This window comes from Capra hircus, chromosome 24 (genome assembly GCF_001704415.2).
Source record: "Capra hircus breed San Clemente chromosome 24, ASM170441v1, whole genome shotgun sequence".
Taxonomy (NCBI): domain Eukaryota; kingdom Metazoa; phylum Chordata; class Mammalia; order Artiodactyla; family Bovidae; genus Capra; species Capra hircus.
The window spans coordinates 45,806,728-45,824,672 of NC_030831.1; the positions used below are offsets into that span (position 1 = coordinate 45,806,728).

General features: G+C 55.8%; 1 protein-coding gene across 1 annotated transcript; it reads left to right on the plus strand.

The window, feature by feature from the left end:
* On the plus strand, positions 666-17,567 carry SIGLEC15 (sialic acid binding Ig like lectin 15). Its single transcript, XM_018039565.1, has 6 exons — positions 666-762; positions 8,721-8,780; positions 9,214-9,597; positions 10,873-11,253; positions 12,371-12,401; positions 14,332-17,567. Exons 1-6 carry the CDS (start codon positions 711-713, stop codon positions 14,411-14,413), a joined length of 990 nt encoding a protein of 329 aa, XP_017895054.1. The 5' UTR covers positions 666-710; the 3' UTR covers positions 14,414-17,567.

Sequence of the window (17,945 nt, forward strand, 5' to 3'; positions counted from 1 at the left end):
GCCCATGGATATAGTCCATGGAATTCTCCAGGCCAGAATACTAGCATCGGTAGCCTTTCCCTTCTCCAGGGGATCTTCCCAACCCAGGGATTGAACTCAGGTCTCCCAGATTGCAGGTGGATTCTTTACCAGCTGAGCCAGAAGGGAAGCCCAAGAATACTGGAGTGAGTAACCTATCCCTTCTCCAGTGGATCTTCCCGACCCAGGAATCAAACCAGGGTCTCCTGCATTGCAGGCAGGTTATTTACCAACTGAGCTATCCAGGAAGCTTCATCAAGATGAAACCTCTTCCTGGCACACTAAAAGTGTGGGAAGGGGTAGAGAAAGGAAGAAGGAGGCAGGGAGAGGGCAAGAGGGAGAGAAGGAAGCAAGTACAAGAACAGTAGATTTGCCAAAGGGACAGCGGCCACAGAAAAGTGTCCCGCGTCTTCCGTATCCACTTCTCTGTTTCCCATCCTGGAAAATCATCCCAGTGGTTCCCCTCTTGGTTTTCCACATGACTAAACCCCACGGGTCTCAGTTAATCATGCTTGGGCCCGCCTGGCTGCCTCTCAGTTCCTCCGGCGCCTGCAGAGCCCTGCAGGGTGCAGACCCGGGCACACCGCCCACCCCCTCCCACCTTCCTCCCCCCTCACACCCACACCAAGGAGGGGTCCCACCAGAGACCTGGCTGAGTGTGGGGCCAGCCCGGGGTCTCCGGACCTCACAGCATGGAAGGGCCCTTCCGACTCCTGGCCTGCTTGGTGTGCATCGTCCCGATGGGTGAGTTTCCCACTCTTCCCTCCAGCGCGTTTTCAGAAGAGAATAGGTGCTCGTAAACTTGGAGGGACAGTCCTCTCCCTGCACTCAGGGCAGCTGGGTTGCCAGGGCCTCCGGGCCTGTAGGAAGGGAGAGCTGCACTTTGGGAGGCTGTGGTGACAGAAACCGTAACTCTAAGTCCAGGCTTTGCCTTGGATTCTGGGGACTTGAGGCAGTGCCAGGCTCCTCTGGGCTTCAGGGTCCCCACCTGCGGAAAGGTCACATACCCCACCCTCTGCTGTGAGGAGCCAGGGGGCATAATGGGCCAGCTCTGGGGAGGACAGGCTCTGGGCGGTGTGATCATCCAAGCGCTATGCATTTTAATGGGCTCCCCCTGGGAAAGTGGGGAAAGCACATGGCTGATTGCGGGTAGGGGTGGCAACTTCCTGTGGGCAGTAGGCAAGTGATCGAGGGCACCCTTCTGCCCAGCAGGAACCCCAAGAAGGGAGTGGGAACTCTTACTGGCAGGCTTGAGCAACAGCGTCTCTTCACTTAAGGTGACTTAGCTCAAGGAGTTGGTGTCCCTGGAATCAGCGTGTCTCAAAAAGTGGTCACAGATCATCTGCCTCAGAATCCCAGGGGGGGCAAACCTCTGTTAAAATGCGCATTCTTCAGCTTTGCTCTGCAGAATCAGAAAATGTCAGGAGCAGGGCCCAGGAGCCTGCATTTTCAACCATCTTCTTGGGTGATTCTGATGCAGGATTCAGTAGAGGGCCCCTGGGATATGTGAAAAAGGCAATCCCCATGTCCCCACTGTCCAGGCCCCTGTCTTCTCCTCTACCCTACTCAGGCTGAGACATCCCTCTCGTGACATGTCCCTGGACTCAGCATCCAGGCCTCTCTGTGTACAGCCACTGGCCACTGATATCACGGTGCTCCAAGCTGTTAGTCAATCTTCCTTAGGTGGAGTCCTGTCTCCACAACTGGATCATAAACTCCCACTCCTGGGCCCCTCAGGCCTTTCTCGCTAGCTTTCAGCACTGAGCAGAGTCCTACTGGGGGCTGATTTGAATAGTAACAGCAAGTACCTCTTATTAAGGGCTGGGCACTTTAAGTACTGGGCTTCCCTGTGGCTCAGCTGGTAAAGAATCCACCTGCAATACTGGAGACCTGGGTTGGGAAGATGCCCTGGAGAAGGGAAAGGCTACCCATGCCAGTATTCTGGCCTGGAGAATTCCATCGACTATATAATCCGTGGGGTCACAAAGAGTCAGACATGACTGAGTGACTTTCAGTCACTCACTCACTTAAAGTATTAATAGTCATTCAAGTAAGCATCATAATCCTATGAGAAAGAAACTATTACATTCTCTTTTCACAAATGAAAACTGAGGCACAGAGGGGTTCAGTGAGTGGTGCAGGGTGAAGCCGGGATTTGCTCTTGGGGATGTGTGCCTCAATCTGGGGCCACACCACCAGCTCCCACGCAACACTGCCCATGGTCCCACCCATAAAGCCCTGTGGTGGTGGCTGATAGGGGAGGGGCTTTCTTTGGCCAAGTTGACCCAATTCAGACATCTTTCTGGATGATTTAGGGTTGGATCCCACACAGAGAATGGGGCTGGAGAAGGTGACCCTCCCCAGGCCTGGGGGCAGATGGGAGAGTGGGTCAGAGAAGCACTGAAGCTTGGCTCTGCTATTTGCCAGCTGGATGGCTCTGGGCATGCTTAGTAACTTCAGTTATGTCTGACTCTTTGTGACCCTGCAGTCTGCCAGGCTCCTCGGTCCATGGGATTCTCCAGGCAAGAACACTGGAGTGGGTTGCCATGCCCTCCACAAGGGGGTTTTCTGGACCAAGGGATGGAACCCACGTCTCTGGAGTCTCCTGCAGGGACAGGCGGTTCTTTACCACTAGTGCTACCTACAGGTTGCTTAACTTATCTGAGCCTCGTTGAACAGGGGTCCCCACCACTCCATGGGCGCTGCGAAGGAGAATCCGGTCATGAGTGGAAGGCCCCCAGCACAGATCTGGCGCTCAGCAGCTGGGCAGTTAAACGGCAGTGAAATGTTGCTCAAGTCAGATATCTTCCAGGGCTGTTTTGTTTGGGATTGTTTTTTTTCCTCCTCCTCCAAGAGTCAGCAGCAATGAATCAGACAAAAAAGACAAAAAAAAAAAGAGAAAACTTAGAGGAAGCATGAGCAGTCACATGCTGAAGTACAAAACCCAAACCACACAAATGCTCCAGCTGTGTGTCACAGTTCTTCAGGAAGGCTGGGCATCCGTGGGAACCGTGGCAACTGGCCCAGGGAGGGGACTCCCTCTTCTCATGGCCAGCAGCTGCTTCCTGCTTGAAACCGGGAGGTCGTGAATTCTGGGGGAGCAGCGTCTCGCTGCCTGAAACCCCTCTGGGGCCGTTCACCCGGGAGCCTCTTTGCGGGCTGGCGGGCCTAGAAGGGGCCAGAGCTCAAGCCGCCCGAGGGCAGGGAGATCCCAGGCCACAGTCTCGTCCTGTCACACCTCTGAGAGAGCACAGGACCCTGGGCTGGCCATCGGCATGGGAGGAATTCATGCAGGAAACATCCCCCTCTCCCATTTTCTGGACCTTCTCCCAGATTCTGGCATCCCCTACCTGCACCCGGTGCCCTGGGGCAACCCCTCATCCCCTGGGGGCCCACACCACACACTCTCTTTTGTCTTTCCTTTCTGTCTCCCCACAGATCTGCTTTTAGAAAGCGGGCGATGTCAGGGGACATGAGAGGTGGTGGGAAGAGCAGGGGTCTGGGAGCTCCGGCCACCTGGTGACCTCGGACAAGACCTCTGTTGGTCCCCAAATCTCTGATGACTGGTGCAGTGACCGCAGTGGTTGCCAACCTGAAGGACCATCGTGCTGGGCCTTTGATGGCAGCTCATTTCCTCTTCACCACAACCCCGCAAAGTGAAGACCCTTGTCCTTGTTTTCAGGGACGCTCAAGGAGGTCAGGGGACTTCTGGGTGTCAGAGCCTGGATGAGACCTGGAGTCTCCCAAGGCCAGGCTTGCCCTTGACACTGCCTACACCTGTGTGCAGTGGGTGGTGAGCCTGAGGCAAAGCTTGGGGCTCAGAGGAACTTACTTTGCTAGCTCTAGACTTCTGCAGAAAAACAAACTGGAAAGGCAAGACGATTTGCACAGTCACCCAAGGTCATGGGGGGTTTATTTGGGATGTGGGGAAAGGTCAGGGACTGCTGTCATGGGCCCAGGAAGAAATGAAGATTGGATGAGCCAGAACACTTCCTCTGTCCCTGGTGGGTACTGTGGCCAGCAGCTGAGACCGAGAAGTCCTGCCCCCGGAGGAGGAGGGGTGTAGGAGTGGGAGCACGGCAGGGACGGCTGAATCAGAACTCCCAAGAGCAACGCCACATGATGGACACTGGCCCCGGGGCAGGCTCCGCTCAGGGCCCTGCATCTCCATCAGTCCAGCGAGAAGGTCCAGATCCACAACCACGCAGCCAGAGAGGCAAGGGTTAAAGGGGACACAGGACAACCGAGGGCAGAGGGGAACAGTCAGGCCGTTCAACAGCTCACTTGTCCCTTTGCCTCCCCTGTACCCTGGAACCTGCGGGGTCTGCTTCTCAGTGGAGGATGGACTCCTGTTTCTGCTCCCTCCTCTCCCCTCTGGTCTCCCTGCTTTTCTCACTTTTTCTCTGCTAATAACCTGTCTGGACTGCTACATGCAGGCCCGGAAGGCAGAGTTATTGAGAACAAACTGCAGGCAGAAAGGATTGGAAAAGTGAGAATGGGGTGTTCAGGTTCTGCAGACATCTCTATTGCCGAGTCCCTGTCCCACCCTGGCACCCCTGGCACAGGGCTTTGGAAGCTGATACTCAGTGCTGCAGCCCCCAACCTCTCTCAGTGAGCATCATCACCATGGGGAGACGGGAGCAACTCAGACAGCTTAGTAAGTGGCTGTGCGGGACCATCAGACGTGGGCGCCTCTTTCTGAGCAGCTGAATTTGCTGGATAACTAATAGCTTGTTTTAAAATACCTGAAGTCTCTCAATTAATTTTCAATTGCCATATTTCTAAAATGCTTACTAGACATCTTCGTCATTTTCATCAAGATATCATTTTCCGACATAGACTTTTAGATTTAAAAGTCTCCTTAGCAAACATCTACAGACGTCATTTCACAGATGAGCCCACTGAAGCCAGAGCTACGAGGATTCACCTAAAGTTACAAAGTCACGGCCAGTCTAGCCAGGGCTATAGCCCCAGACAGCCTGAGACTCCATCTGAGGGGCACGTCTCTCATGGCAATGAACCCTTCCAAGGTGACTCAGGTCACGGCCGTGAGCATCTGTTCCTCCAGCCTGCTGCGGGGAGTGATGCCTCAAGGCGCTCTGCACTTACTCATCCTCTGAAGGGTCCCATTTGTGCTACACTTAGATCATTTCCGTCCTGAGTCATCACATTACTTTTTCTGAACCCTCCTCCCTGACAGAAAGCTGATTATCATCCCTAGCTGCTTTCAGTGGACCTACAAACAGAAGTCACTTTCTAGCTTTTCAATCTGTTATTTCCCTAGGCTGGGAAGCTAATTAAACAAACTTGTTAGAATTGTAAGTAAACAAAAAACAAACAGCGGCTGAGCCAGTCTGTAAACACACTGAGGAGGCAACTGGTTGGTATGGTAACTGCATCCCCAACACCCGGCACAGGCTTAAGCACCTAACAGACCTTCAATAAGCTTCTATTGTGTGAAAAAATACATGAATCTCAGGTTAGCTAAGGGCAAGGCCCGTGCTATTGCACGCCTAAGATGTCAAGTTGAGCTGCAGCTAGTGCAGTCTGGAGCCAAAACAATCCCCCCACTGCGTCGCTTGAGTTTTCTGCCCAGAGTCCTCCTTCCGCACCACTGGAAAGCACTGCCCCCTGCTCCCTTCTGGTCCCAGGCTGTCTGCAGAGCTGGTGAAGGAGGGAACTAACATCGCTGAGCGTTCGCTGAGTGACAGCTCTGTCCAGGTGGCCTTCATGGGTGACTTCATTCCATCCTCAATCTTATGAGGAAAGTACCATGTTCCCCATTTTGCATCAGAGGAACCTGGAGACTTGGGACATTAAGCAACAGACACCACCCAAAGATCTCCCTGTAAGTGGATCGGCCTAGGTGCCAGGGACAGACTGGGTCCTCCAGACAAGTGAGAATGTCATCTGCCTTCAGCTATACCAAAGCGGGAGTGCTGTTCACAGCACCCCATGGCCCACCATTGAGGGGAGGCATTTCAGGCAGTACGAAGAATTCAGGCCTCCTGTTGACACTTGGAGGTTGACAGAGATGAGGCAGCGGGAGTAGAGACCCTCCCTATAAAAGAGGCTGTGGTTCCAGCTCAGGGGCCATCCCTGCCCTGTCCTAAGAGATATGCAAAAGCTTCAAGAAGGAATGGTAAATGTCACGGGAACTGGGGAGCTTGGATTCCTGCCAAAGCCAATGCACTTGCTCCCTGGGTAGTTCCTGCCGGGACTTTCCTCACCTCGAGTCCCCTGGGTGGACTCACCCAACAGTGAGTCCCGTGCCGCCTCTTGGAAGCCCACACAGTAGCTAAACTGTCACACCTCGTGAAAGGGCCTCTGTGTGCCCTCTCTCCTCCTAGAGCAGAACTCACTCTGAGAGGGAAGGTCCCTGGCCAATCACACACCAGGATGCTCCCAACCCAGGCTGCCATACTCAGGCAGACAGAGTCCAGGGACCTGACCCACCTGTAGTCAAAATTCAGCCTCTGTACATCGGTGTCGGATTTAAGTCTTGGGGACAGAGTTTGGGGTGAAGTGGAAAGAAAGTAGTCAAAATTCAGCCTCTGTACACCGGTGTCGGATTTAAGTCTTGGGGACAGAGTTTGGGGTGAAGTGGAAAGAAAGAGCTTTATTACTTTGCCAGGCAAAGGGCTAATGCCCTCAACACTGCCTTTTGGACACTGGGAAGAACGTGGGCCTCCTGGTGACCTAAACTGTGTGTCCTGTCCAGGAAGGGTAGTGAGGGATCATATAATATTCAAGGAGAAGGGTGTGATGGGCTCATGGACATTCTTCTGATTGGTTGCTGATGACGTAATTGGGAGTCAACATCATCTTCTGGTTTCAATTAGTCTGTGGTCTATGCGCTTGTGGGCGGCATACAGTTAACTTCTACCTGGTGGGAGTTTCAGTATCTGCAAAACAGCTAAAGGACATGCACAGAATATCATCTATAGTCCTTGTGCAGGTGTGTTAAATCACTCAGTCGTGATGCTCCACAAGCATCATGGAGCCAGGCATCGATTTCCCAGCAACTGTTTGATATTGCTCTGGACACATCCCCTCTCAAAGCCAGGCACTGGGACCAGAGCTGGGGCTACAAAGAATAAGAGAATAATTTATCAGCCTATTGCTTGTGAGAGGTGGGAGGTCAGAGGAGGCTGAGGTCACAGAGGGTGGGAGTAAAGCGAAACCGAGGCTGAGCCTCGAGATTGGGAGATGCTTTCTGCAGCTGGAAGTACTGAATGAACGAGCAAACCTTCAAAAAGTTTTCTCTGATTTGGAACTAGGCCCTCTGATTATTAACTGGGCATACAATCTCTTACTAGGAATAGATGAGGAAGTTAGCTGGGGTTCAAAAGCATATTTCCACTTGTCCAGAAGAAAGGAGATTTGGCTTAGAAACAGACTGTGTGTGGGGGGGGGGGGGGCGGGGGGGAAGGTCATGGTGTTATTTCACTGCAAGCTCGGCGCAATCCCAAAGTGAGGTTTTATGTGAGTCACAGTTCACACAACCCAATCTGTACCCCACTCTGGCTGGCCCAGCACATGTGGAGGCCCCGGGGTCAGGAAACTACACTGCACGGAGAGTACCAAGCGGCCAGTGAGGATGGAGAGGGGCAGGTGAAGGGCTGGGACATCTGCCAGAGAGGACAAGGCTTATGGGTCCAGGAGAGCCACGATGGGATCTGGGGAGGGCCATCACGGGGAGGGGAGGAGAAGGCTCCAGACAGCAACATTGGTCACGTGAGGGGCAGGAGACATTGCTCTCCTTGGATAAGGCCCGAGTTTCTATGCCCTTATTGCACTAGAGTGCAGCAGAGGAATCAGGCAGTCCTGAGTCTGAATGCCCAGGAGGAGTGCCCTGTCCTGTAGATTATTCATAGATGGGATGGGTTCCAGCTGTGAGCTGAGGGGATTCCCATCCAAGATACAAGTTGGGCTACTGCCAAGAGCAAAGAGCGCTGGACTTGGAGTCATGTGATGCAATGTATGTGAAAGAACTTAGCAAATTGCAAAGCGCTTTGGAAATGCAGGAGCTGCTATGTTATTCCCTGTAGAGATCCCTGCACCCAGGGACCAGCAGCTCAGCCTGCCCCCGCTCCTTGAGGAGGCGCCCCTTGGTCTGATCCTCCCGGCACTGACACCCATCGGCCCACCCGGTTCACCGCTCTCCCAAAGAAGCGCACACCTGCAACAACAGAGGCAGTGAGTGATCTCCAGCCCTCCCTAAGCTGCAGCAGAGTGCAGCTTGCAGACCTTAGCTCAACCACACTTCGGAGGCCCACGACATGGGAGGTGAGGAAACCTGAGCCCAAAAGCACTTGGTGCAAAGCGAGGAGGCAGCGTGAAGGTCTGCCCCTCTTGGTCTCTCAGCTCCCTGTCTGGACACTGGCCTATTGGAAAGCCCACTTGGGTGAAACTGGAGTACAGAGGAACTTCAATCACCAACTCAATGCATCAGCTTCAAAACATACCACCCCCTCCCAAGGTCTCCGTTGCCCCTCTGTAAGTGGGAATGTTGCTCTCCCTGGATAGGGCCCGAGTTTCTGTGCCCTTAGTGCATTAGAGTGCAGCAGAGGAGTCAGGCAGTCCCGAGTCTGAACATCAGCTTTGCCTCATCCTAGCTGTGTGACCTCGGGCAATTACTCAACCTCTCTGTGCCCTGTTTTATTAACATGTAACCTGGGGCTAACTCTTCTTACCTCTAGGATCACTTGTGAGGACTAAAAGAGATACCACTGGGAACTTGCTCTACACAGAGATGAACAGTAAGTGCCTTTACTACTATCATCATCAGGTGGGGGGTTGAGTGTGGGGAAATCTTATGGACAAACTGTAACCACAGGATCCCCGGGGTTTTCTCAAGCAGGGCAGGTTTGATGGGGAAGAGGTTGGGAACAGTGGGCCCCTCGGTGAGGTGGGACCGTCCTGAGCGAAGCAAACAGTCCCAGGGAAGCAGGGATGGGAAGAGGGGAGCGGGAGGGGCAGGGGAAGATCCAGGCACCCAGAAAGTCACGGGAGTCAAGGTCCTGGGAGATGCCTCTGGAGTCCCGGGGTGGGTTTCCAGACCCCTCCCCTCCTTCCCCGCAACTCGCGAGGGGAGGAGGGCGCTTCCTGCGCCCCGGGAGTTTCCAGGCCCCTCGGGATGCGGGTAGGGTGGACGCACGCGCCCGCGCTGCCCGCCCGCCCGCCTGCCCGCAGGTGCGCCCTCGCAGCGCTGGTCCATGCAGGTGCCTGCCGAGGTGAGCGCGACGGCGGGCGAGGCCGCGGTGCTGCCCTGCACCTTCACGCACCCGCACCGCCACTACGACGGGCCGCTCACGGCCATCTGGCGCGCCGGCGAGCCGTTCGCCGGCCCGCAGGTGTTCCGCTGCGCCGCGGCGCGCGGCAGCGAGCTGTGCCAGACGGCGCTCAGCCTGCACGGCCGCTTCCGGCTGCTCGGCAACCCGCGCCGCAACGACCTGACGCTGCGCATCGAGCGCCTGGCGCTGGCCGACGACAGCCGCTACTTCTGCCGCGTCGAGTTCGCGGGCGACGTCCACGACCGCTACGAGAGCCGTCAGGGCGTCCGGCTCCGCGTGACGGGTGAGCGCGCCGCCCGACTTCGCTCGCCGCGTCCCGCGGGGCTCTCGGTGCGGGGTCTGGGCTGGGATCCGAGGGATTACAACGGGCACATCCCTTCCTCTAGAGCAGTGTGCTCCCACACCTGGAAGGGCCACAAGCCCCCAGGTAACTGGTTCAAAGGCCGCGGAATCCAGGCCCCGGGACGGGCTTGGTGGATGGAGCCTGGGATGGGTGCTGCACTGAAGCTCGTAGTGAGTGAGTGTGCCCCAACAGCCCTGAGACTAGCGGGGAGAAAAACGAGGAACAAGGGCTGCAGTGGGCCGTGCGCACTGAAGGGGCACAGGGAGCCCACCACGTGCCCAGCACTTCGCTAGACCCTGAGGTTTAAGGATGGGGGACCAGGATCCTAGAAAGGCGATTCTCAAGCCTGGCTAGCTCTGGAATGACTTAAGGAGCTTTAAAAAAAAAAAAAAATTCAAGATCCCCCGCTGTGGGGGACCCAGGCGTTCTGGGTGTAGTTTGGCTCTGCCAAGAACCACTCATGTGCCCTTGGGCTAGCTGGGCAGCCTCTCTGACCACACTTCAGTTTCCTCGGACTTGTCCGCCTCAGTCTCACGGATTTGGTGAATCCGTCTCCACTCCAGATGTCAGTGAGGCTGTCTGGGGAGTGCCCTTGAAATCTCTCCAGCCGACTGCCCCCCCCCCCCCCCGCAACCCCTCGCGCCCCTATCGTGCGGCTGCCTGCGTGCATGCTGTCGCTTCAGTCGCCTCCCGCTCTTTGTGACCCCGAGCCACCAGGCTCCTCTGTCCATGGGATTCTCCAGGGAAGAATACTGAGTGGGTTACCATTCCATTCTCCAGGGGATCTACCGGACCCAGGGATCGAACCTGCTTGCACACGGGGGTTCTTTGCCACTAGCGCCACCTGGGGAGCCCCAGGCATGCTCTATCACATAGGAATGACGTTTAGAAAGCACTTGCCCAGGCACCCCGCATGAATTAACCTGTCAGATCTTCCCCAGAACCTCATAAAATAAGTGATCCCCACTTTACACGAGAAGAAACTAAGGCCCAGAGCGATGGAATAACTTGCCAAAGGCCACACCTGTTCTGGGAACCCAGACGCCCTGGCGCCCCGAGCGCCTCTCCCTTCCTCTCATATCCTATCCCCGCTCCCTCCTCCAAAACTCTCCGCGAAGGGGCCAGGGAGGGATGCCCCTTGCCGTTTCCTTTGCCCGCCGCTGCTCTGACCTCGCTTTGCTTTCTCCCGGGTCCTCCTTCGGCCGCCGCCCGCAGCCGCCCCGCGGATCGTCAACATCTCTGTGCTGCCAGGCCCGGGGCACGCCTTCCACGCGCTCTGCACCGCTGAAGGGGAGCCACCGCCCGCCCTCGCCTGGTCCGGCCCGGCCCTGGGCAACGGCTCGGCCGCTACGCGGAGCCCAGGTCATGATCACGGCCACCAGGTGACCGCCGAGCTGCCCGCGCTGGCCCACGACGGCCGCTACACGTGTACGGCCTCCAACAGCCTGGGTCGCGCGGAAGCCAGCGTCTACTTGTTTCGTTTCCACGGCGCCTCTGGGGCCTCGGCGACTGCCCTCCTGCTAGGCGCACTCGGCCTCAAGGCACTGCTGCTGCTCGGCGTTCTGGGCGTTCGGGCCGCTGCCCATCATCGCCTAGGTGGGTGCGACCCTGGGCCAGGATGGGTGCTGAGGGCAAGTGAGGTCTCCTCCAGGCTGACCACCTGGCCTGACCCAACTGGAACTTCATTTATGCACCTGTGCGTCTCCTTCTCCTCCCTGGTCAAGCCCAGGAGGTACAGGCCAGCGTGAGCCAATTTTACCATCAGGAAGCTGAGGCCAGAGAGGTTAGGGAACTTGCCTCCAGCCTACAGTCACAGAGATATACTCACCCTTTTGCCAAGTGCCCCGTAAATGACTCAACCCGAAGGGCCCTGACCACACACAGGCTTTCCCAAATAGCACCATTTCATTCATTAGGTTGCAACAGCATCCCGAGCACTAACTACATGTTGCATAGGGGCTGGAAATACACAGAAATGAATATGACATGGTGCCCTGCCCTTGAATGGGATGCTGAGAAGTAAGCAGATAATTGCAGTCTGCGGAGAGAAGTGCGCTCAACCCAGGTACTGCAGAGGCCCAGAGGCCTCTCTCCGATGGGGCTTCGGGACAGGAGCCAGGCGGCAAGGCTGTGCACAGTAAAAGGAGGCTAAACCAAAAGCTGTCAGCAGCTGGGAGCTGGGAGGACAAGGAGCTAGCACTGTTCCTAGCAGAGGGCACAGCACCTATGCAAGCGTGGAAGCTTGAACTAGCAAGCTGTCTTCAGAGAGCCGTGGCCACCCCTCCCTACTCTCACTAAGCTGGATGGGAGATTTGTTCTGTGCCCCAGAGAAGGGGCTTCCCAGAGCGTCTCAGCTCACCCAGGTGAGTAGCACCAGCCTCAGACTCTCCCAGGATGAAATCCAAACTTTGCCACAGTTGCCTTGGCTGCCATCTTTGCTGTGGCCATGCTGGCTTTCTCGCAGGGTCTTCAAACCCACCAAGAATTCTGTACTCGAGGGGCCTCAGAAAAGCAGGTCTCCCTGCTAGGTGTGCTCCTCACTCCCCGTCTTCCTAGGTAACTGTCATCTTTCAGGTCACTCTTTCACATTCTGCTGGCTAGCTCGTCTCCCTCCAGACCACTCTCTCACGGTGGGGTGGGATGGGCAGCAGGGCTTGGAGGCCAGAGGCCACCGCGCAGATTCATGCCTCCTCTCTCTCTGTCCCTCACACAGAGCACCCAGTCACCCCGGACGCTCCGCCAAGGTAAGCGAGCTAGCCCACCCCCACCTCACCCCTCTCTGGTTCCCACTGGCAAAGGGGTGCAAGCTTCTCAGGCAGAGCAGTGCAAGAAGAAACTGGACAACAGGCCGGGGCAGGGTTCTAGCCCTTCTCAGTGTCAAGGCTCTCCCTGCTGCCCCCTGAAGCTCCCGCTCCTTCAGTCCGCCAAGGCTGACCAGCGAGACCAGGCCATGCCGACCTGCTTCCGCACTCCTATCCCACCACGTTCCCAGCACTGACTTTGGGCCTCGCACTGGCCTGTCTCCCAGGCCAGCTGCTTGGTGTCCATGCTGTTGAGGGTCATTTTTCTGTGCCTTCCTTATCTGCACCTAGAGGCATCCCTGGAGATGGTGTTTTTCCTCTCGAAGTGCCCAGTGCTCTAGAACAGATCCCCACAAAAGCCACCATAAGGCAATCATTGTCTCAGACACCCTGCTGAATGAAGGCTTTGCAAGCAAAATGTCAGTAGAGGTACTGAGGGCTTGGTTGAGGGCCCACAGACCTAAAAGGTAGGAAGTACAGACCTTACCCCTTCTTGGTGTCTGTCCAAGTGAAGCTCCATATTATAGAACAAATGCTGTCTGGGATGCTTGGGGGAGGCAGGAAGCTGGTGACAGCCGTCTAGGACCCCTTAGACAAGCCTAGGCACTCCTATAGCTCCGCTCCACTTGGGCCTGGGGGCTGGGAGAGCCACACTGCCAGCCCAGAACCCTCTCTGCAGATGTCCACTTAGCAGTCCCCCACATTCTAGAATACCTGCGCAAAGTCCCTGTTCTTTACTAACTTACTATTGCACCAGGGCACCTAAATCAGAAAGCTGACCATTGCTAAAAATATCTGTTGATCCCTATCATGTACTGGGCACTGTTTTGGATGCTAAAAGTAAAGCAAAAATCCTCCATCTCAGAGAACTCACACTTGAATGTGGAGAATTTTAATAAATACCTAAACAAGAGATCTTAGATTATACAATAAGAGCTGTGGGGGGAAAAAAAATGGACAAGGCGATAGAGCAAAGCCCCAGAAGAGGGAGGTGCCACTGGGTTGTGGCTGCTTCAGACCCGTCATCCTGTCTGAGGACACCAAGAGATGGGAGGCAGGCACCCATATGGGCAGGTAAGGGTGCTAGGGGCAACTGGGAGGCAAAGGCTCAGGCGTGACCCAGGGAGGGGGCAGGGAAGGCAGGCAGGCTGCGGGATTTACCCTGAGTGTGATGGGAAGTCGGTGAGTGTTTTAAGTAGGCGAATGGCCCCATCTGAACAGGAGTGGAGGCAGGAGACCTGGGAGGGCTGTCGATCAGGACTGTGGCTGGCCCAGTTGCTTGGCTGAAGGTGGCAGCAGAGAGGGTGGGGAGATGGGCAGACAGAGGCAGGGCTAGCCAGAGGCCTGCTGGGCAGCACAAGCAAAGATGGGGCACACAGAGGCAGGGCAGACAGAGGCCTGCTGGGCAGCACGAGCAAAGATGGGAGCCAGCAGTTCTGGAGCTGAAACCCTGGTGCCACTTACAGAGCTGAAGACGGGGAGAGAAGAGGGGCGGTGGAGAGCCCCAGGTGGGCATGTAGGCATGTAGGGCATGGGGGATGTAGGTCTGAGAGGCCCAGGAGGATGTCCTGGAAGTCAGGAAAGCATCTGGAGCTCAGGAGGCCTGGCCTGGAGGTGGGTTTTGAAGCCACAGACAATATCCCTTTGAGAAGACAGAGACTCTGATCCGGGACGCTGTCGCCTGGGTGTCCCTTCCCTGGTCTGTAAGTTCTGCTGCTGCCCAGCCTCCAACCTTTGCTTGGTCTCCAGGCCCTGTTGGACGTAGGCCCCTGACGCCCGTCTCATCCCCGCTTCCACCCTTTCCTGGGCTGAGGTTTGGGCAGTCAGAGACCTCTCCTGTTTGGGTGGTCAGCCAACTTTCTCCTGTCCACAGGCCCCAGGCTCAGGAGTCCAGTTATGAGAATTTGAACCAGATGAGCCCCCGGGGCCCACCAGCAGCTGTGTGTTCACCATGAGGAGCCTATTGGCCACCCGCATCCACTGGTCACCACGAGGAACAAAGGCCAACAGGAGGCTTGGCTGGGACAGCCCTTCCTGGCTCCCAGGCACTTTGACAGCTCCAGCCTGGCAACACCCTGAGGTCAGGACCGTGCTCACAGAGGCTCAGAGGTCTCCTGTGTGGACTTCTGTCTTCAAGCCCCAGCAATATTTCTGTCTAGGGGGCAGCAGTTTGAAAGTGTGTGTATGTGTGTGTGCACGTGTGTGCACAGGAACACAAGTGTGACCCTTCTGGAAAGCTCTTTTCACCTTTTCCTACTTAGAACAGAGCAAAGCAGGCAGGACACTGGTCAGATGGGTCTCCAGGCCCTGGCTCCATCTGGGTTCTGTCACTGACTTGCTACGGGGGCCAAGGCACTTTTTTGCTTCTCTGTTGAACTTGTCCACTGTCGAACACGGACAGTATCATTCTTCCCTCCCGGCTTAGGGGCTATCAGGGTCTGAGCACAAAGTGGGTGTGGAAGGGCTTTGGGCAGTACAGGGCCGTCCACAGGTGTGAGCAGGGTTACAGGCCCCTCCTTGCAGAGCCGCCTTGGACAAGTGTAGCTGCCGCCCCAGCCCTGCTGAGAGTGAGGAGCCCAGAGAGCAAGCCTAGGGCTGGGCCATGCCGCCCTGAAGTCCCAGGAACATGGAATCAGCAACGAGGAGTCCAGTGTTCCTGCACCCTGAGGTCTCCTCTGCAACTGTCCCACTCTGCCCACCTCTCACCCCATCAGCTGCTCTGCCCTGCCTTCAGCTGGGACCTCTGGAAGAGGAAACAAAACATCTATCACCTCAAAGCATCTGAAAATTCACTGTCCTTCCCACCACAAGCCGGGAAGTGTGAGGACCAGTCTGGGCCACAGGGGGTCCGTAGGTAAAGCAGCCGCAGCTCTGACCTGCCTCCACCTGCTTCTTCCCTGGATGTGCACCGGCCAGAAGTCCCAGGAGTTTCCCACCTGCCCAAGTGCTGCCAGGCTGCCTCCAGGCCACGGCCTTCCATTCTCACACTGGATCATTTTAGCTCCTGCAGTCCTTGGGGACAGGTTGGGGGATGGGGGGGAGGCGTGCTTGGGACTGGACAAGCTAGCAAGAGAAAAAGGCCACAGAGATTGGGGATGCAAGAGGCAATGGGAACACACTTTCTTTCCTCCAGAACTTTTCCAGAAGCTGCAGTGGTAGCTGGGGTCCTTTCTGATGCTTTCTGCCGAGACGGCGCAAAGTCTGAAGGGTCTTCACAAGTTAACAAGCAGGGCGGGGGGTTAGGAGTTTCCTCCCCTCCTCCTGGAGCCATCGCCAGAGTGAAAGGGTAATGGCGGCTCACGGTTAACTCAGGATCTATCGGGAGCCTGTCTGACTTGCTCAGAGGTCAGAGGAGGTGGCATCCATACCTTGCTGGGCAGGTATACTTTGGGACACCTCCACGGAGAGTCCCGTGTCATCAGGGAAGGACACGGGGTGGTGTGTCTGTCTTAGAGCATCTGCGTGGTCTTTGAGGCTAGTTTCACAGCCAAGAAAAACGTGATAGGAATTGTATCATATGCCTTGTTTTGTGCTAGCAGTTGGGCCAGTGTTTGGGGATATAGAAGTAAGGCTGGGCTAGGTGATGCTGCATTAACAAACCCCAGTCACAGTGACTAGAACAGTTAGGTTTCTTCTCTTCAAAGCTGCCTGCTTGGCACAGATCATCAAGAGGCTGTGTGCATTTTCCTTACTCTGGGATCCAGGCTCCCAGGGGCCCACCCTCTCTAATGTGCATTGCTGGGTTGGATCAAAAGAAAGCTCCAGAAGATCTTCCACTTGGGATCATAGTGCATTGGCCAGAACTAGCCAGTGGGGAGGTCCCAGGAGACCTCTAGGGGCTGGGCAGTGGGACCCTTCACCATACCTAGAAGGAAGGAAGCTGGAGCCTTTGGGAACAGCCCTGAAAATTCCACAGGGGCACTGTCTAGGGGTCCTCATGCTAGTGAGCAACACAGACCAGTAAGCGGGAATCACATCTGCTGGGCATCAGTCTGCTGGGGGTTCTATAGGAGCACCTAAAAGAGGCTGACTGACCCAGTCTTCTTGGAGGAGGGGACATGGAGATGGTACACGTTGGCCATGTAAATGGGGGAGAATGGAGATTGGGAGGTAAGGGGGGAAAAACCAAAAGGGACATTCTGGGCGAAGGCCAGGAGGTAAGCGTGCTGTCTAAGCAGTGGAAAGTTGCTGGAGCACCAGGCAGAGGCAGCGTGTCTGGAGCTGAGGCTGCAGCATGGAGGCTCCCAGGCGCGAAGGGTGCTGCCCCAGCAAGAACGAGCAGCTGAGCCTGGGTTTCTACCTTCGGCCTTAGGGTGTCGGAGCAGCATTTTGCCGATGGGTTCCAAGTATCACCTGCATCAGGGACACCTGGGGAGCTTGTTCAACTCGTTCTCAGTACCCCTTGGACCACCCAAATCACAAGGTATATGAGGGCAGGCTCTATAGACAAAATATCCAGGGGATTTTGGCCCTAACTTTGTAATATGATTATTTTCAAACACACACACACACACAACTGGAAAACTAGATCATCCAGATACCCACTACCTACATTCAACACTTCCTAACATTTTGCCATATTAGTTTAATGCACGTGTGTGTCCGTGTGTGCGTGTGCACGCGTGTGTATTTGGCTCAACCATTCAAGAGTAAATTGCAGAAATCACAGTACTTGACCCTTAAATATCTCAGCTGTGTCTCCTGAGAACAAGTGCTGTCTCCTCCATAACCTCAAGGCCATTATCACATTTGAAAAAATTAACAATTATTTAATAATATTGTTGTGTCACCCACATTCATATTTCTCCAACTGTCCTTTTTTAGCTTGCCCCCAACGAGTTGACTCCAGGTGGTTTTTAGGCGAGATGACCGGAGACTCCCTCTGAGTCAGCCCACTTGTCAGGGTGCTGGCTGCCCCCGGTGATGCTCCCTGCAGTGTTTGCGCTTGGAGGAGGACTTCCCACGGGCTGGGGCAGCAGTATTCCTCTCTGCTGCAGGGCTTCAGACACAGAGATGGACCGGGGGAGGCCCAGTGAGGAGGGAGAGCCCAGGCGGCCTCCTGCCCGGTCTCCAATTAAAGGGTCTGCTAAGGGCAGAGGGGAGGGTGGTGAGGGGACTTGACCATCCCCAGAGCCCCTTGCCTGCCCGGAAGCCTGGTGGTCCTGCAGCTCACCTCTCTCAGAGCACCAAGATGCCGTCAGTGGCGAGCAAGGAGCAAGCGATGGGCAGTGGACTGAGTCAGCAGTGTCCTAGAGCCTGAGAACTGACCCGGAGATGTGATGTTTTGAAGACAGCACATGGCAGTGTGGTGCAGGGCACAGCGCTCTCTGCTCCTGGCCACCTGCCAGGCTGCTGTTGGAGGCAGGCAGCAGGAGGAAGGATGACTACTGCCCAGGTGCCCACCCAGGTCTGCCAGGAGCACCGCACACCTTCTCTGCCTTCAAGGAGCTATTAATAATATCCTAAATTTTAAATTGAGATGTAGTT

Excerpts from the sequence above, each read along its gene's own strand:
- SIGLEC15 (XM_018039565.1), top strand. The coding sequence starts at position 711 with ATGGAAGGGCCCTTCCGACTCCTGGCCTGCTTGGTGTGCATCGTCCCG. Across the intron at positions 8,781-9,213 it reads GCTCTACACAGAGATGAACA|GTGCGCCCTCGCAGCGCTGG; the intron begins GTAAGTGCCTTT and ends GCCTGCCCGCAG. Across the intron at positions 11,254-12,370 it reads CGCTGCCCATCATCGCCTAG|AGCACCCAGTCACCCCGGAC; the intron begins GTGGGTGCGACC and ends TCCCTCACACAG.